Consider the following 19,138-nt stretch of genomic DNA (forward strand, 5'->3'; position numbering starts at 1 on the left):
AGTTCTGTATCTCTCTCTGCAGATGTTGTCTAACCCAAGTATTTCTTGCAGGTTTTTACTTCAGATTTCCAATAACCCCAGTATTTTGCTTTTGACTTACCAAACTCACTTTACCAGCCTAATGTCTTGTACTGCTGTAGCACTCTGCCAAGAGACAAGTCCCAGTAGTAGTCACTGGGACCCCAAAACTTTGTTTATAATATCTCAACAATGATTGATTAGCAATTCTGGCACCTGTGAAAATTGAGCAAAAAGGCAGGTATAGCAGCATCTGTGGAGAGAATGTAAAGTTAATATTTTGAGTCCACTGACTCTTGTTCAGAACTGGGAGAATTTCTTTCTACTAAATAATCCCCAGTTCACAAATTTCACCAATATTCATTGTAAGCCTCCATCTTACTGAACTGCAAAGTTTTACAAATGATAAATTGTTGTCACACAACCATGCAATTAATTGGTCATCCATGTCTAAAATATCAACCTCATTTTTAAGAATCAAGTCATTCCATTACAAAATTAGTCAAGATCAAATTTGTGGTCATTTTCATCTTTATTTATTTAACTTCTGAGTAGCCAGTTTGATAAGAACAGATGACTTCAGCACAATGATTACCAAATTTTTCTGTGACAGGGGCTTTCCATACCCCATGTTAGGGTCTGTTGTAGATTGATGTAATAGGTCCATAATTTCATTATTGCTGCAGCATGTGATTTCCAGGATTGTAGAAGGTATACTACATTAACTATAATCTTACTTCTTTCAACATTTCCCATGTTCTCGTGTGAAGGGACGCATGTGAACAATCTATGGGGAATCTGATGGCCTAGTGGTATTATTGCTGAAGTGTTAATCCAGAGACCCAGGTAATGTCGTGGGCACATGGGTTAAAATCCAGCCGCGGAAGATGTTGGAATTTAAATTCAACAAAAATCTGGAATTAGGAGTCTAATGATGACTATGGAACCTTTGTCAATTGTCAGAAAAACCCATCTAGCTCACCAATGCCTTGTAGAGAAGGAAACTGTCATCCTTATCTGGTCTGGAGTACATGTGAATCCAGACCCACAACAATGAAGTTGACTCTTAACTGCCTTATGGGTTATTAGGGATGGATAACAATGTTGGCTTAGCCAGCCATGCCCACGTACTGTGAATGAATAAAAGAAAAGTAGGCTATTTTACCTCTTCAGCATGTTCCACAAATCAATGTGATCTCAGCTGATTTGAAACTTAATTCCATGTATCTGCTTTCTCTGAGACTTTTGTTGTCCAAAGGTATCAATGATCTCAGATTTAAATCTAGTCTTGATCTGCCACCAGTTTCTATTGAAGAAGAGAGTTTCAAATTTCTATAATCCTTTGCATGTTGAATTAATATCATCCCTGATGGGTCTGACTCTATTCTCCCTAAAACTGGATGTTATATCCCAGAAAGTGAAGGATCAGATTGGAGGAAATCTTTACATGCTTTAAGAACCATTTATTTGTCAAGATACATATTACAAATATGCACCTTCCCAACTCAACGATTCAGTATGTTCTTACTTATAGGAGCACAAATGCATCCTCAGTCAATTCCTACCATCAATTAATATGCAATTAACATCTGACTCTCCAAACAGTGAAATTAGCTTTTCTGTATTCCTGTTAATTGTTCTTCTTAATAAATTGAAAATAGAATAATTTTTTTTATTCACGTGATGAAGGCATCGCTGGACCATCATTTCTTGCCCATCCCTAATTGCCCAGAGGGCAGTTAAGAGTTAACTACAATGCTGTTGGTCTGGAGTCACATGGTGGCAAGACCAGGTAAGGATGGCAGATTCCTTCCCTGAAGGACATTAGTGAACCAGATGAGTTTTTGTAACAATTGACAATGGATTCATGGTCGTCATTAGACTGTTAATTCCAGATTTTACTGAGTTCAAATTACACCATTTGCCATGGCAGGATTGAACCCAGGTCCCCAGATTATTACCTGGGTCTCTGGATTAACAGTCTATCGATAATGCCACTAGTCTATTCCCTCCCCGATTGTTGTATTTATTTCAAAATCAAAGGAAATCATCAAAATCATTTTAATATATTTACAAAGCTGATGGTTGCAAGAATAACCAGATTCCTTAGTAGACCTTTCTTATTTCAATGATCTGTGAATATTCATTTCTCCAATCATACAATTCCATCATATCCTTGAATTCCACACTTTCTCCCTGCAATTTGACAACCGAATATCAATGATTCCTGAATACATTTGCCTGTAAGAAAATCATAGCAAAGTGTCAGGCTAAATTTTCATTCTTCATAGTGACTCACAAGTGCAGGATGTATAATTTAACTTACTTTGGTAGAATGTATGAGTACACTGAAACACTATCAATTGACAAGATTTAAAAAAAAGCACTGTGGGGTATACATTTTACAAAGCTATTAGTTATCTTGACAAACATTACAGCAATGCAATTGCCAAGGCACACAAAGAGCAAGTTAAAACTTTGTCTAAAGTTTTTCTTTTTAAGGTTGACTTAGCATCAACAAAATACAATTATAGCACATCCACCACAAAAAGACAAAGCTATCAAAGTCATGAAAGATAGACCTACCATTGTACAATGAAAATAGTACAGCTGCAATGAATGTATCTCCTGCTCCAAGGGTATCGACAAGTTTTTCAGGAGGAAAGGCGTTTGAATGAAAGACACCATCAGGACCCATTGCATCAGCTCCCTGCTCAGCCCAGGCACAGATTAAGTAGGCACTAAAGGTCAAAAAGACCATCAGATCAACAGGACATGATAGTGTAATTTTAGCTTTTCAATGGTCATTTCATTTATATTTGAGTAAGGGGAGTTATTAAAGGAAGAGTTTAATCAGAATAATGGGCTGTGTCTGTGTCAAAAGCAAAGAGTTTGTTGTTAGAAAGGCTTAAAAGTTCAGGCTAATAGAACCACAAAAATTCAAAACATGCTCTTTATTTCTGGAGAGGTGGAATTTAAAAATAGAGAAGTTACTTTAAAACTGCATTAAATCTTGGTTAGATCACACCTGGAGCATTACATACCATACAGTTCTGCTTCGTATATGACAGGAGATATAGAGATCCAAAGTGTTACCCAGGTGTCTTTGATGGTGGAACTGAGAAGAAAATAAGACTGGACAGTTTTCGTATGGCAGGCTGATGAGTTTCCTTTTATTGCCACTTTTGCCACAGCTGATGTGGAAGCACCAATGCCCAGGCAGTGATGGAAAGTCTATGTGAATATTTAACTGCTCACTTTTGGGTGCTTCCAAGCAGTGGATGGACAACCCGTTGAGGGTTATGCCCAGAGCTTGGGTGTGAGGAATTCTTGCTGGTGGCTGACCTGGGGATCAGAAGCCCTCCATTGCTAATATTCCCTGTCAGCATAGGTTCTGAGGTAGGCCTATAGGCCAGCTCCTCCACAGGTTTGGCCTGGCAGCCATGTCCGCAAGTATTTTTTTAAAAATTGAATTCATCACCTGAAGACCTCTCCATCTTGAAGCACCCTCACGCTCTCCTGCCTGCCATAGCACTGCCCACCGCTTTTGATTAGGCTAACTGCAGGACAAAGCTGAAGGCTTTTCCATCGGGCTGGATGACTAATCAAATTCAGGATGGCTATTTACTAGCTATGTCTGGTAAATTCATATAGGTGGTGGCCAGGGTATGCTTTTGGTCCCAAGCTCAGAAAATCTTCAAATGTGGTAAGATTTCATTCATCGAACCATAAATTTATTACAGCACAGATGTAGCACATTCAGCCGTAATCTATGCTAACTGTTTGTTGTGCAATCTATTCATTTCCATTTCTCTCCCCATTTTCATAACCTTGCAAATTCTTTTCCTTCAAATGCCAATTAATTTCCTTCCAAAACCCTTAAACACAGTAGGTTTCAGGTCACTCTACTCTTGCATCTCAAGTCCAAAATGTTATGTAAATGGACACTAACTTTGTACTATGTAGAACAGTTGTTCCTTGACCATCTTACTCTTGTCTCAAAAAAAGAAAGTTCAGGGGAGAAGTTAATAAACACGGTGTTTTCACTTATGGGGAAGAGCAATATAAGATAATCATTAAAAATTCAAAAGAAACCTTTCATCCGAAGAATGATAAGAATGCGGTATACTCCAACACAGGGACAAATGGAACAGAGGAGGTGACCAAGCATGTGGATGAGGGTAGAGCAGTGGATGTAGTGTACATGGATTTTAGTAAGGCATTTGATAAGGTTTCCCATGGTAGGCTTATGCGGAAAGTCAGGAGGCATGGGATAGAGGGAAATTTGGCTAATTGGATAGAAAACTGGCTAACCGGTCGAAGGCAGAGAGTGGTGGTAGATGGTAAATATTCAGCCTGGAGCCCAGTCACAAGTGGAGTTCCGCAGGGATCAGTTCTGGGTCCTCTGCTGTTTGTAATTTTTATTAATGACTTGGATGAGGGAGTCGAAGGGTGGGTCAGTAAATTTGCAGATGATACGAAGATAGGTGGAGTTGTGGACAGTGAGGAGGGCATTTGTCGTTTGCAAAGGGACTTAGATATGATGCAGAGCTGGGCTGAGGAGTGGCAGATGGAGTTCAACCCTGCCAAGTGTGAGGTTGTCCATTTTGGAAGAACAAATAAGAATGCGGAATACAGGGTTAATGGTAGGGTTCTTAGTCAGGTGGAGGAACAGAGGGATCTTGGGGTCTATGTACATAGATCTTTGAAGGTTGCCACTCAGGTGGATAGAGTTTGTAAGAAGGCCTATGGAGTATTATCGTTCATTAGCAGAGGGATTGAATTCAAGAGTCGTGAAGTGATGTTGCAGCTGTACAGGACTTTGGTTAGGCCACAGTTGGAGTACTGTGTGCAGTTCTGGTCGCCTCACTTTAGGAAAGATGTGGAAGCTTTGGAGAGAGTGAAGAGAAGATTTACCAGGATGTTGCCTGGAATGGAGAGTAGGTCGTATGAGGATAGGTTGAGAGTTCTCGGCCTTTTCTCGTTGGAACGGCGAAGGATGAGGGGTGACTTGATAGAGGTTTATAAGATGATCAGAGGAATAGATAGAGTAGACAGTCAGAAACTTTTTCCCCGGGTACAACAGAGTGTTACAAGGGGACATAAATTTAAGGTGAAGGGTGGAAGGTATAGGGGAGATGTCAGGGGTGGGTTCTTTACCCAGAGAGTGGTGGGGGCATGGAATGCGCTGCCCGTGGGAGTGGTAGAGTCAGAATCATTGGCGACCTTTAAGCGGCATTTGGATAGGTACATGGATGGGTGCTTAATCTAGGTTAGAAGTTCGGCACAACATCGTGGGCCGAAGGGCCTGTTCTGTGCTGTATGTAGAATGATGTTGACGCATTTGAAGGCAAGCTCGATAAACAGAAGGGAAAAGGAAATGAGTTACACCTGTACAGTTGGATGCAGGATCAAGCTGAGCCTAAATATTGATTTGGAATGGTTTGGTCTAATGGCGTGTTAATCTGTGGATATTCCACCTAATTCCGCATGTTTTACATCAGGCTCCACTAAGGCTAATTGCATGTTCACCCTGCTACAGATGCTTGAATGTGGAGGCCAACTGCATTGGCCTTGAAGGCAGATGCTGGATTAGTGGTGCTGGAAGAGCACAGCAGTTCAGGCAGCATCCAAGTAGCTTCAAAATCGACGTTTCGGACAAAAGCCCTTCATCAGGATTCCTGATTCCTGATGAAGGGCTTTTGTCCGAAACATCGATTTCGAAGCTACTTGGATCCTGCCTGAACTGCTGTGCTCTTCCAGCACCACTAATCCAGAATCTGGTTTCCAGCATCTGCAGTCATTGTTTTTACCACCTTGAAGGCAGATGGCTGAATGGTACTAAAGCTCTAGTTACACTGAATGTTCATCTTTAAAATTCTTTTTATGGTGATGGAATGAGACAAAAATGCCAGTGAATTCATAGAGAAAAAAAAATTGCTGGAAATCAGAAACAAAAATAGAAATTGCTGGAAAGATTCAGCAGATGTGGCTATGGACAGAAAACAGAATTGACATTTTGGATTCAGTGAAATTTTTTCAGAACAGACCTCCACAGATTCTGCTGGACCTGCTGAGTTTTTCCAGCAATTTCAGTTTTTGTTGCCCTTTAGTTTAGACCTCTGCTTGTACTTACCCTGGCTTTACTCGGTTGTAAAGTCCTTTTACAGCTTCTGATGCAGAATTAAACCCAAAATGTCTGGCAACGTCTTTGCTGATGAAAACCTAAGGCATGTATATACACAAGGCAAGCATTGTTTAGTCTGATTTTATTCCTTCTTCAAATTTATACTGAATGTTTGTTTCAGGTATCGCAAGATTTATGTTATCAGGCAGCTCACAACCCAGAACGCTTCAGAACCAGAACCACTGATAAACTCCCAATGAAACAGTGAAAGATAGAAAATAGGAGCAGGGTAGGCCATTTAACCAATTGAGCCTGCTTAATGCAAGTTCAATACAAAACCGCAGGAAGAAACCTAGTCAGCAAAATTTACAGATTAATTGCTGGTTAATACAGGTGTATTTAAATGCCAATAAACAGGTTAGTTTAACATATTCATTTCATATGACAGCCTATACTTTAACATTTCTAAAGTAAAACATACGAAGTCTCCGTGCCCAAAGAGTTGGTAAAGTTCTTCTCTTGTTTTCTCAATCTCCACAGAAGTGGTAATTCGCAGCTCTGCTGACACAGTGGCATTGTACTGTTCAACTTGCTGTATCATAGCAACTTGCTCAGATGCATTTCGGCCCTAGACATCAATAACAATGATTTTAAAAATGCTATTATTGTCAACATTTTTGTAATTTTTTTAAAAAAGAGCATACTGACACACAAAGATATAAGAGGCAACAAGTAATTCCTTAAGAGTTTTGATGAGAGGAAAGGAACAGGTTATAGAGTCATAGAGTAATACAGCATGGAACATGCACTTCAACCCAAACTAGTCCATGCTGGCCATGGTGCTCACTCAGCTTATTCCAGTTGCCTGCATTTGGTCCCTTTCCTTCTAAACCCTAACCAACCATGTATCTATTCAAAAGGTTTTTAAATGTTGCTATTGTACCTGCCTCTGGCAGTCCATTCCATATACACACCACTCTCTGTATGAAGAAGATGTCCCTCAGATCCTTCTTAAATCATTCCCCTTTCACTTTAACCTATGCCCTCTAGTTTTCAATTCACCATCCCTGGGAAAAAGACTATATGCATTGATCCGGTCTATGCCTCTCATGATTTTATACACCTCGATAAGGTCACCCCTCATTCTCCTACATTCCAAGAAATAAAATTCTATCTGGCCAGCCTTTCCCTATAATTCAGGCTGACTAATCCTGGTAATATCCTTGTAAATCTTCTTCGCACTCTTTCCAGTTCAACTATGTCTTTCTTACAGCAGGGTGACCAAAACTGTACACAATACTTCCAAGTGCAGTCTCACCACGACCCGTACAACTGTAATGTAACCTCCCAACTCCTACACCCACTGCCTCAACCAAAGAAGGCCAGCATGCTAAATGCTTTCTTTATCAGCCGGTCTACCTGTGATGCATCTTTCGTCGGGACCTCTGTTCCACAACACTTACCATTTACTGTCTAAGTTCTATCTTGGTTTGACTTTTCAAAGTACAACACCTCACATTTATCTGCATTTGCCAATCCTCAGTCTAACTGATCAAGATGTCGCTCTAAGTTGAGCTAACCTTCCTCACCATCAACGATATCTCCTAATTTTGTATCATCCACAAACTTAATAATCATGCCTTGTACATTCACATCCAGATTATTTAAACACAATTTAAATTGTACATCCAGAAATAACAATTAACAAAGATCCTAGCACCCACCCCTGTGGCACACCACTAGTCACAGTTCTCCAGTCTGAGAAACAACCTTCAACCATCACCCTCTGCTTCCTACTATTGAGCCAATTTTGAATCTAATTAGTTAGCTCACCCTGGATCCCATGTGACCTAACCACACCTGCCGTGCAGGACCTTGTCAAAGGCTATCTGTCTGTCTTTTTACTACTGGAGCTCTGCAGCTCCAGTAAAGATGGAAGATGTAGAAGCAGAAAGAACTGAGGCTGGGGAAAGGTGTTATATGTTTGCATTGATAAATTGCAACTTGCCATCAAAAAAAACATAAATTCAGTAAAATTAGTTTGTTGGGGAACAGAACAGCCAGCATTTGTGAAATAAATTATGACGTGACATAGTATATTTGAAGATGGCTGGCAACTTGTGGTAAGGTAGTGATACTCAAGACTGAATGTAACCAAATTTGGCTAAGCCACATTTTAGATTAGATTTCACAGTGTGGAAACAGGCCCTTCGGCCCAACCAGTCCACACCGACTCTCCAAAGAGACCCCCGTGACTAATGCACCCAACACTATGGGGAATTTAACATGGCCAACTCACCTGACCTGCACATCTTGGGAGGAAACCTGAACAAGCCCACTCAGACACGATGAGAATGTGCAAACTCCACACAGGCAGTCACTCAAGGCTGGAATTGAACCTGGGACCCTGGTGCTGTGAAAGGCACTCTACCTGTATTCCTGATGGAAGGGCTTTTGCCCGAAACATCGATTTTACTGCTCCTCAGATGCTGCCTGAAGTGCTGTGCTTTTCCAGCTGTGAGGCAGCAGTGCTAACCACTGTACCACTGAGCCACCCACAGCTTTCTATCAAGTTTCATGGAGGGTTTCTAATCCATATCAAACTTTTTAGTGCTATTGCCCCAGACCTGGCTCATCAACTACCTATCATGTCCCAATGGCACCCCTCTTGTCCATTCTGTGTGGGTTCTAGCAACTCTTATAGCCCACACAATGACTACTGCTGGGATATCCTGGAATAGACCATCATACTTGGCACTTGCTCCATCTTTAAAAGGCTGTTGCACACCCAGACATCAGAGATGCCCTGCATGATTTGTAATATTTGCTCGAGACATAGCAGAGAAGGGGAAATTGGCATCCTATTTTGCAGACAGGGAGCTGGAAGTCCTTAAGGACAATATGGTATAGATGGGTACACCACTACCATCAGAGCTGCAGAGGAGGCCATTACACCAGATACTGCCTGCTTGGTCTAAGGTTTCAAACCAGGTCTGTGTGGTCTCAGCTGTATTTAGGTAAGCCCCGTGGATGAAGAAGGTCAATAAACATCCCCACTTTGCCAGGAAAAGTTACCACTATCTTTTCTATGCTACCTTACACTGACTCTATTTGAGTTAAAAAGCTTCTGGCTCTTAATTCCTGATGAAGAAACATCAACTCTCCTGCTCCTCGGATGCTGCCTGACAGGCTGTGCTTCTCCAGTACCACAATGTTCGACTCACTTTCTCCTCTATTAATTGTCTCTGTTCATGAGATATTAGTTAAAGAAAATTTCACAAATGGACAATAGATTTGCAGAATCTGGAATGTACTAATCCAAAATCAAAGATGCAGAATCATAAATTATTTCCTGGTGATATTACCAGGAAAGCTGTATGATCAGCAGTGCTACTATTAAGTACATTATCTGCTTTTACTGGCAAAAATGACTTTATGAAATGTTAAACTTCAGAACTATGAATTCTTATTATTGATGCACATAAAAATAATGTACCCTCAATGAAACAAATTCAATTTATCTTGTGCACAGATAAATAAAAGGTACAAATAATAAAGTTTTAAAAATATGAGGTGATGAGAAAATTGAGGAAGCATTTTCCATTCATCCAGCTATTAATCATTTCCAAAGAAGAATGATCACCAGGAATTCTTTAATCACTAAGCCTTTCGCATCATCTCATTAGGAGAAAAATTAGTCTCATTTTGGTTAAGCGTTCATTTACTGGCTGGATTTTACCACTCTTTCCAGGGAGTTTCATGGAGGGTTTCTCCTATGCAATTCTCTGCTGTTCACCTCATTACATACGCACCATGTCTCCACTGGCTAAGCTCTTGTGCTCACCAACAATGTCAGTACTTCTCTTCCATACAGCACAATAAATATACTTTAATATGACCAAACTTCTACACATCTATTTTATAACTCATTTTCTCTGTCAGCTGCAGGCACTAGTGGCATCTGCACTAGTGGTCTCTTTGAAGACAGCTGCCCCACAAGACATCATCTTCTCCTCCATTTCTGAGGAAGAAGTTATAGATCCCTCAAAGAAAATGCTAGTTAAGTTGTCTCCTGCATCTTCCAACAGTTCAGATAGTGATATATTGGGAGGTACTTTACTGAGATTAGACTTAGGAGCAGCTTGTGGTGAGCAGATTACAAGGAGATGCCTGTGGCTAGCTGAAGGGGAAATGCCAAAAGTCACTAATATTCAGAGGGCTGCCAGAGCTCAGCAGGAGAAATAGTAACTTCATTCACATGCACAGAAGCAGCAGGCAGGATTGTCCACAGACACTTGGGAAATGGGACTGAAGGTTGGAGGAGCCACGTACTGCGCTAGCTCCAGCATGTGTGTGTCTCACAGTCTTAGCAGAGTGGTTAGTGGCTCCATGGAGACCGTGGTCCAGCACACTCAGTATCTACTGAATATATGTACAGATACATGCTCCATTACTCAATCACTGGTACTCACATTCTGAGGGCACGTAAGTGATATGGGTGAAACATGACTGTAAATATATCATCATATTTTTAAATATATGTTCACTTTTCATCATCAGGTCTGTGAGCGAATGTCATTGTAGCTGTCTTTCCATAATGCCCATATGAGCATGAACTTTAGTTGGGATTGGATGGGGACCATGATGGCTTATGTTATGCAGGCTTCAATCACTTTCTAACTTTAACTTTTATTAAACTAAAGGAAAACCTTAGAAAGATTGAAGTGTTAAGTTACATTTGCAGTTGAACTTAAACAAGAAACCTCAGCAGTATCAAAGCATTTGCAGTTAGTGAAAGATAACCTCACGCAAATCATTTTTGAACAAGGTTCACAAATCAGTCCTGCCTCACATGCCTTGGCCTCAGATGCTGTACAAGGATGCTCAAGGTGCTGTTCCTTCTGAAGAACATCCTCATTGCCCTGTTGTGGATACAATGAATCCTCATTTTCCATCATTATCTCATTCTGTTAGCCAAATGTCCAAGCAAAGAATATAAGGATTAAGTAGTATCCTCAATCTGTACTATACTGCAACAAACCCCCAGATAAAACATAAGAACCTCATGTGGAGGGGACATCTTATGGCCCATTGTTGACCTCATTGGAAGAAAGTGCGATATTACATATACAGCAGGTGATGGAGAATATTTTACAAGGTCTATCCAGGTTGCTATTTATCCAAATGACATGCTAATATTCAGGAAAATGAATAAAGAGCACTTAGAGAACTTGGGCATCGTCCTTAGAAGTTTCTCCAAGGCAAGCATATGCCTTAGAAGTGATCTACTTGGGCTACAGGCCGACAAGACTGGTTTATACCTGTTGAAAAATAAAACAAGGGCAATCAAAGGTGCTACAGCTTCCATGTCTGTACCAGAGCTTAGGTCTTTCCTTGGACTGCTAAATTGTTAATTAAAATTCATACGCAACCTGACCTACATCTAGGCATCCTTACAGCTGCTATTGAAAATGGTTCAACCTTGGAAATGGTCATGTAGTGAAGACTTTAGGAAAGTGAAGCAGCAGTTATCACCGTCTAAGATGTTAGCACACTATGAATCCAGGTGAGATCTGGTGCCGATATGCAATGCCTCCCCACAGGAAAGTCCTGTACAGTTGGCTCACAAATGGCTCAATGGAGCGGAGTGTCCAATAGCTTTTGCTTCCTGGACTTTGGCTGATGCAGAGCGCAAATATGTCAGATAGAGAAGGAAAGTTCAACAGTCATCTTTGGTGTGAGAAAGTTCCAGCCATACCATTACGGACATAAATTTGTAATAGTAACAGAACACAACCCCCTGATAGGCCCACTCAAAGAGGGCAAGGTTGTGTCACCCATAGCTTCAGGTCAAAATCAATGGTGGGCTCTCTTTCTAAATGTGTACAATTACAAGGTGGCACACTGTCTAGGAGGCTAAGTAGAGCCACCACCAACTGGCAGATACACCAGTGGTGGTGCTACTACTGCAAGTGTCTATTCTGGTATTAAACTCTAGACACTCTTCCTTAGTCTGCCAATACCAGACTGTTGACACAAAAAAGATCCGATTTTGGCCAAATCAAAGTAGCTGATTGTAATCTGGGAAACAAAAGAGCCACCACAATCAAAGTTGAACTCTTTCTGGACCTAAAGATACCAGAAAATCATGGAGGATGACGTTTTATTATGGGGAGCAAAAAAATTGGTTGAACTCCACCAGGATCATCCAAGAATATTCAAAATGAAGATGTTGGTGAAAAGTTATGTCTAATGGTCAGGATTGGATGCAGACATAGCTGTAGGATGCAGCTATGTCTGCATCCATACAGACATAGCTGCATAGGATGCAGACATAGGATGTAGACTGTGCCCAGAGGGCCAACAACGACAAAAATTACTGCTGACAATAACCCTCACATTGGCTGGACAAACACTGGACTTGGTTACGTGTCAAAATGCCGATTATGCTGACTCATTGATGGGCTCAACATTCTTAGTCAAAGTAGTTGTACATGCATAGAGTTAATTTGTTAAACACTGGGATGACGATAGAAAAGCTGCGAGCATCTTTTGCTCTCGCAAGTGTTAGTCAGAGACGACTGGCCATCATTTACTAGCTGGAAAGTCAAGTATTTCCTAAAGTCGAATGGCAATCAGCATGTAAGGATAGCTCCATACCATCCATAGTCTAATGGTCTGGCAGAAAAAGCAATCCAAACTTTGAAGGGGCATGCTTAAAGAAACAGCTTATAGCTACACTCAATGTCAAAATGTCCCAGTTGCTATTTGATCATCAGACCACTCATCATGCAACAACAGAGATAGCTCCAGCAGTGTTTTTAATGGAGAGAAGACACAGCACCAGGTTAAGTCTGATCTTCTGGGACTTGAGGGAGACGTTGAAATGACATCAGAAATGCCAATGCCAGACACAAGAATCCTCTAAATGAGAGAGGCAAAGGGGACAAAATTTGATGCCAAAACCATAGAAATGGCTCAGCATCAGTAAGAGGTATAATTGACACCAGATCCAGTCCCTTGACTTACATTATTCGGGTAGCTGAGGCAGTCCTGAACAAGCACATGCACCACATAAATGCTGCAAACTTGCAAACTATCAAGGACAAAGCCTGTCAAAACAGTGGGAAAGGCTGTCAGAACCCATGGGACGTACCCCTCTATCTCGCGTCAAAGAACCTCAGAGCCTGAGATGGACATAGTAGATGTTGCTGACTCGACACCTTTACCAACTGAAGAGGATGAATTTCCCCTGGGTCACTCCAGATGCAAGAAGTGGGCTACGGTTCAGTATGTGAGACTTGGTCTGAGGCTGAGCTGGAGGAATTGGAACTCATGCGAAAATGCCCAAGGACAGGCTACAAGAAAAAGAGCAGACCATCGTCCTCTGAGTTAGTGGAGGAAAGATGTAATGATTGTAATGAGGTCAGCCAGGTGGACTCATAGAATATGAATTCCCTAATTGGGGCTGTTAGCGTGGTCAAATCAGGGAGCCCTAGTTGACAGGTGTGTCAAAGATTCTGTTCACTCTGAGAGCTGGTTCTGAGGAAGCTGGACTCGTGTCAATACTAAGTGACTTGGTGATAACATACTGGCCTCTGTGGAATTACTTCAAACCCCAAAACCCCAACTGAGAGCAAAACTAAAACCCCAGGTCTTTGTGAAACTGTCTCCAACCACTCATACTTCTTTTGTCTGATAAAAACAAAACACACAGGCAGCTCAAAGATGTTTACCCACTGCTTCAGAAGTAGACATTCAGCCACCAGTATGGCAAGACCTCTCTGAAAGAGACTTATCGGCACAGGACCATCACTCTGAAGACTGCTCCCCATAGTATTTGGGAAATGGCCTTTGCTTGAAATACATACAGTGTGTGTTTACTGCTGAAGGTGCTGACACATGTTATGTGTTAATTTGGTGGAGCATTATGTTGTACAATATGTCTACCTGCTTGACTGTGCATTTTTGGTGAACATGACAAGCAGAACTGCTGTGAAGCTGTGAAGTTCTGAATAAGGCAGTAATTTTTTTAGATTAGATTAGATTACTTACAGTGTGGAAACAGGCCCTTCGGCCCAACAAGTCCACACCGCCCCGCCGAAGCATAACCCACCCGTACCCCTACATCTACATCTACCCCTTACCTAACACTATGGGCAATTTAGCATGGCCAATTCACCTGGCCTGCACATCTTTGGACTGTGGGAGGAAACCGGAGCACCCGGAGGAAACCCACGCAGACACGGGGAGAACGTGCAAACTCCCCGTGTGCAAAAACAAGGCAGAAATGCTATAAGTAGTTATAGAGTGAGTAATGAAACAGCAAATGAAGAGGTCTGAGATGCATCCTAGCTAGTGCATGAGATGGATGCCTGTTCCTGCTCACAATGTTAGCAGCATTACAATGCAAGGTGCTGGTGCTCTCCAAAGGACAGCATTCAAGTGGAGAACTGAGTGTTGGATATATGCCACGATGATGCAATAAGGCTGGTGCCTGTTCAATGCTTAACTCCATGGATTTGGTGTATATGGTTGATGTCCATGGAGCCTGTCTTGAGATGATGGTGAACCAAGGAGCTGGAGCCATTAGGGTGTCTACTCTGATTTTCATGTCAGGAATATTTGAAGGCTGGTTTATCTGTGGTGTATGATAGAAGAGCAAATTTCATCTAACTGAGGGAAGAATATGTGTATATACATTCAAATGGATATCTTGATGCTCACTAGCTAGATTCTCATTTAGCTGTTAAAACCTTTAAAGGAAAATGAGACTTCATTTTCTTGATGTCAAGAATCTCATCTCACCATATTTATCACTGCCCATATCTTTCAGGCTGAGAAAGGGTTGGAAAAATTCCACCCACTCTGTTTAATTTTAAAGTAACAACCACCTTTGAATGTATGAGATGAACTGGACAATCTGGGATTATGAACTGGGACTGCATAACACTTAATCATGGTATTATTCCAGTGTTAAAGTGCTGCTGTGTCCTCTTGAGATCACAATGACTAACTTTAATTGTTGGTTAGCTAGGAAACTATAGATTAAGAAAGTGGTTGTAAATTTCAGTATCCGTATCAATCACAGGCTTTGTTGTGTGGGTGGAGAAATCATTTCTGAAGACTAGGAATGTGAAAAGGTGGAAGTATAATTTAATAGTGTTATGGCATGGCACCAAAGAAATGGTTTCAAGAGCTATAACCAGGATCACAGACAGGGAACTGGAGAGGTAATATTTTGAAGCAATTGAGTTGGGTTCGCATTTGGAACACACTTATATAGACAACATTTTGTAAACTGCATTCAAAGTTAGGTGCACATTGCTTGGAAAGGGGCAGATATATTTGTGTAGAGAGGGTGACATTTCAAACTTTTCAGGTTAGGTACTTTTCGTAGCAAAGAAGCTGAGAAAAAAAAAACTTTGAATTTTGAAAGACTAGCGATTCTTTTTGAAACAACTGCTCAATGTAGAGTGAGAACTCTCATGTTCCACCTGAATCAAAAAAAAGAATAGAATTACACAGCTTTTTTTTGGAAAAATGTAGTGATTTGACTTAGAACGTGGATTATGAGTAGAACTAGTTTTCATAATTATCGACTAGCAATAACCTTGTAAAGAAATATAAACTTCTAAAATGCTATACATTAGCAAATTCAGACAGCAAGATCAATATTTCAGGGATCCAAAAAAATCATTTTAAACTTTTGCAGATTACTGAGTACAAAACTAAGTCCTGATTTGAATTGGCACTTTGGTCAAAGTTAGAGTGGGAGCAAATGAATATAAAATCTATTTTTAAACAAAAAAAAATGTGCATGTTCTGTCTACTCATGGATCATAAAAATTACATTCATTGTGGCTCGTCGGCCCACATTTTGACATCAGGCCTCAACTTTTCTTTCCTACTTTGGGGGCAGCATGGTGGCTCAGTGGTTAGCACTGCTACCTCACAGTGTCAGGGACCCGGGTTCAATTCCCGCCTCGGGCAACTGTCTGTGTGGAGTTTGCACATTCTCCCTGTGACTGCATGGGTTTCCTCCAGGTGCTCTGGTTTCCTCCCACAGTCCAAAGATGTGCATGTTTGGTGAATTGGCCATGCTAAATTGCCCGTAGTATTAGGTGGATTAGTCAGGGATAAGTATTGGGGGGGGGGGGGGGAGGGATGTTTCTCTTTGGAGCGTCAGTAAGGACTTGTTGGGCCAAAAGGCCTGTTTCCACGCTGTAAGTAATCTAATCTAATTCACACATATCAAACAATACTCTCAGTCAAAGTGAAATATTTAGACATTGCAAGTTTACTCTTAAAAATATAGCACTACTATCGCTAGATAATCTTGCAGAAGTAGCTTCACATCTGTATGACATCAATGCCAGTGGCAGCAGCATTATATGCAGAATCCCACTGTAAGATATTGATACTGAAGCCACTACTTATCTGAGCTGGAAGGTTCATTTACAGATGTTTTGTTACCTTGCTTGGTAAAAATCATCAGTGAATCTCTGGTGAAGCATTCTATTCCACTTTCTATTTATGTGTTTAGGTTTCCTTTGGTCGGTGATGTCATTTCCTGTGGTGATGTCATTTCCTGTGGTGATGTCACGTCCTGCTCTTTTTCTCAGAGAGTGATAGAATCCAAATCAATGTGTTTGTTGATAGCTTTCTGGTTGGAATGTCATGCTTCTAGGAATTCTCGTGCATGTCTCTGTCTGGCTTGCCCCAGTCAAAATGGTGGGCTTCCTCATCTGTATGTAAGGATACCAGCAACAGTGTGTCACGTCTTTTTGTGGCTAGTTCATGTTCATGTCTCCTGGTGGCTCGTTTTCTTCCTGTTTGTCTAACATAGTGTTTGTTATGGTTCTTGCAAGGTATTTTGTAAATGACATTCATCTTGCTTGTTATTTGTATCTACCAGGATATATGAATAGCAACTAGCCACAAAACAACATGACCCACTATCATTCGTATCCTTACATATAGATGAGGAAGGACACCACTTTGACTGGAACAACACATCTATCCTAGACCAAACCAAACAGAGACACACACAAGAATTCTGAGAAGCCATGGCATTCCAACCAGAACTCTATCAACAAAAACATTGATTTGGATGGCATCTCTCACCCCCTGAGGAAAAGAGCGGGAAATTAAATCAACACAGGAAATGACATCACCAAACCAAAGAAACCTAAACACATAAATAGAAAGCGGACCATAACACCAGTACTTTCACCGGAGGCTCATGGATGGTCACCTAGTATGGTGACGAAACATCTGAAAATGAACCTTCCAGCTCAGCTAGCAAACTTACATCCAGAACTTCAACCTGAGCTACAAACCTTCTCCAAACTCACTACCACTACTTACCTCCCAGTGAATCCATTGGTATAGGGAAAGATCAATTTTCCTGAAATCATTTGAGGTAACATCACATAAATTCCTAAACACAACCACATTTTAAGTCAAATTTGAACAGAGATATCATGCAATTGTCAACAGTATTAAGAATTAAAGGATAATTTTTTTAAGTACACCAAATATTTGATTTATGCACACCATTTTATGGGAATGTATTTCATTACCTGGTAATTAAAATAAGGATCGTCAAATATAAATTTACACATTTAATTTACATCCAAAAATCTTCAGGATTTTTTAAATGTAAGGTTAGCATTTATTGTCCATCCTTAAATGTCCAGAAGAAAGCATAGAATCAACCACATGCTATGGTCAGCATGTTCATGATTTTGCCCTCTACAAATTATTAGTCCAATCCAAATTTAGATTTTAGACTTTATCCAAAGCTCCTCTAGCACCAAGCCATTATCATTGAACAAATTGTCCAAAGGATTTGGACAAAAAATTCATCCTGGCATTCAGTCAGTGGTTAAAGATCAGGTAATTAAAATATTCTAAGAAATTTCAGAAGCTTACATGAATTAATGCAGTTTTTGAGCAAAGTAAAATGTAATTTTGCAAGTACAAATTCACCCCACAAACTTATATGTTTATGTGTGCATGTGAGTGTGTGCTTGGGGAGGGAAGGGGGTGGTTATGAGTCTCTGTGATTACACATACTCTCTCATAGGGACTCATAATCCCCCCTCCAACTCATACACACCCCCACATGCGCACATACCCATACAAGTTTGTGGGGTGAATTTGTACTTGCAGAATTACTTTGCTCAAAAACTGCATGAATCTATGTAAGATCCTGTAAATCTGTCTTTCAGATTAGAATCTGTCTGACCATTGAGGCACAGACAGCCTCACAGGGAAGCTCACACCTTGAATACATTATCTGGGCCGAATTGTTAAAGTTCACTTGTGAATGTAACTTTTTTTTAAAAGAAGTTTTGTGAAAGAACTGAAACGATCATGGTCATTCTAAAAGATGACAGACTTACAAACAATCCAGATCTTTTTTAATATATAATTTCAGTTACATTACACTGTAAACTTTTGCTATAAATTCTGTGTCTTACAATTCTATTCTCCACAATCACCTGATGAAGGAGCGGCGCTCCAAAAGCTAGTGCTTTCAAATAAACCTGTTGGACTATAACCTGGTGTTGTGTGATTTTTAACTCCAAAGAAACTTCATTAAAACTTAGAATGTGGAAATATGAGTACAATGATTTCATCAGGATTGCTTAAGGCAGAAAGTGGACAGCAAAAGTAAGAATTGTTTGATCTGGAAACATCCTAATTAAACAATTGTAATCTAAAACATTATTGAATTGATTAATGAACATATATTTTTGTTCCAAGGTATGTATTACATGTGCCAAAGTAGAAATAATCCTTTTGAGATATTAACTGAACACGTTAAATTTATTCTGTCATTCTGTTGAAAAGGTATAGCCAGAAACCTGGGAAAGTAGCTATTTTAGCCATGTAATATTCTTCACTCCATTTTCTTTCACCAGTCATATTTAAGGGGAATGACACAGATGCACATTTTGGGAACATGAAGCAACACAAGGGTGA

The 19,138-nt window shown here is 40.5% G+C and overlaps 1 protein-coding gene across 5 annotated transcripts in view; it reads right to left on the reverse strand.

The window, feature by feature from the left end:
• Window positions 1-1,078: 1,078 nt before the first annotated feature.
• The window catches only part of khk (ketohexokinase), a 50,875-nt gene continuing 32,815 nt past the window's right edge, over window positions 1,079-19,138 (reverse strand). For 4 of the 5 annotated variants that reach the window (XM_072577862.1, XM_072577860.1, XM_072577857.1 and 1 more), the window contains 5 exons: window positions 17,516-17,588; window positions 6,627-6,773; window positions 6,155-6,243; window positions 2,605-2,759; window positions 1,079-2,259 (listed from right to left, as the gene is read on the reverse strand). In XM_072577862.1, coding sequence (XP_072433963.1) covers window positions 2,174-2,259; window positions 2,605-2,759; window positions 6,155-6,243; window positions 6,627-6,773; window positions 17,516-17,588 — 550 coding nt within the window. In that variant the 3' untranslated portion in view covers window positions 1,079-2,173. The remainder of the gene's footprint in view (window positions 2,260-2,604; window positions 2,760-6,154; window positions 6,244-6,626; window positions 6,774-17,515; window positions 17,589-19,138) is intronic. The other variant, XM_072577861.1, reaches the window with a different exon arrangement.

Source organism: Chiloscyllium punctatum, chromosome 9, assembly GCF_047496795.1.
Source record: "Chiloscyllium punctatum isolate Juve2018m chromosome 9, sChiPun1.3, whole genome shotgun sequence".
NCBI lineage: Eukaryota > Metazoa > Chordata > Chondrichthyes > Orectolobiformes > Hemiscylliidae > Chiloscyllium > Chiloscyllium punctatum.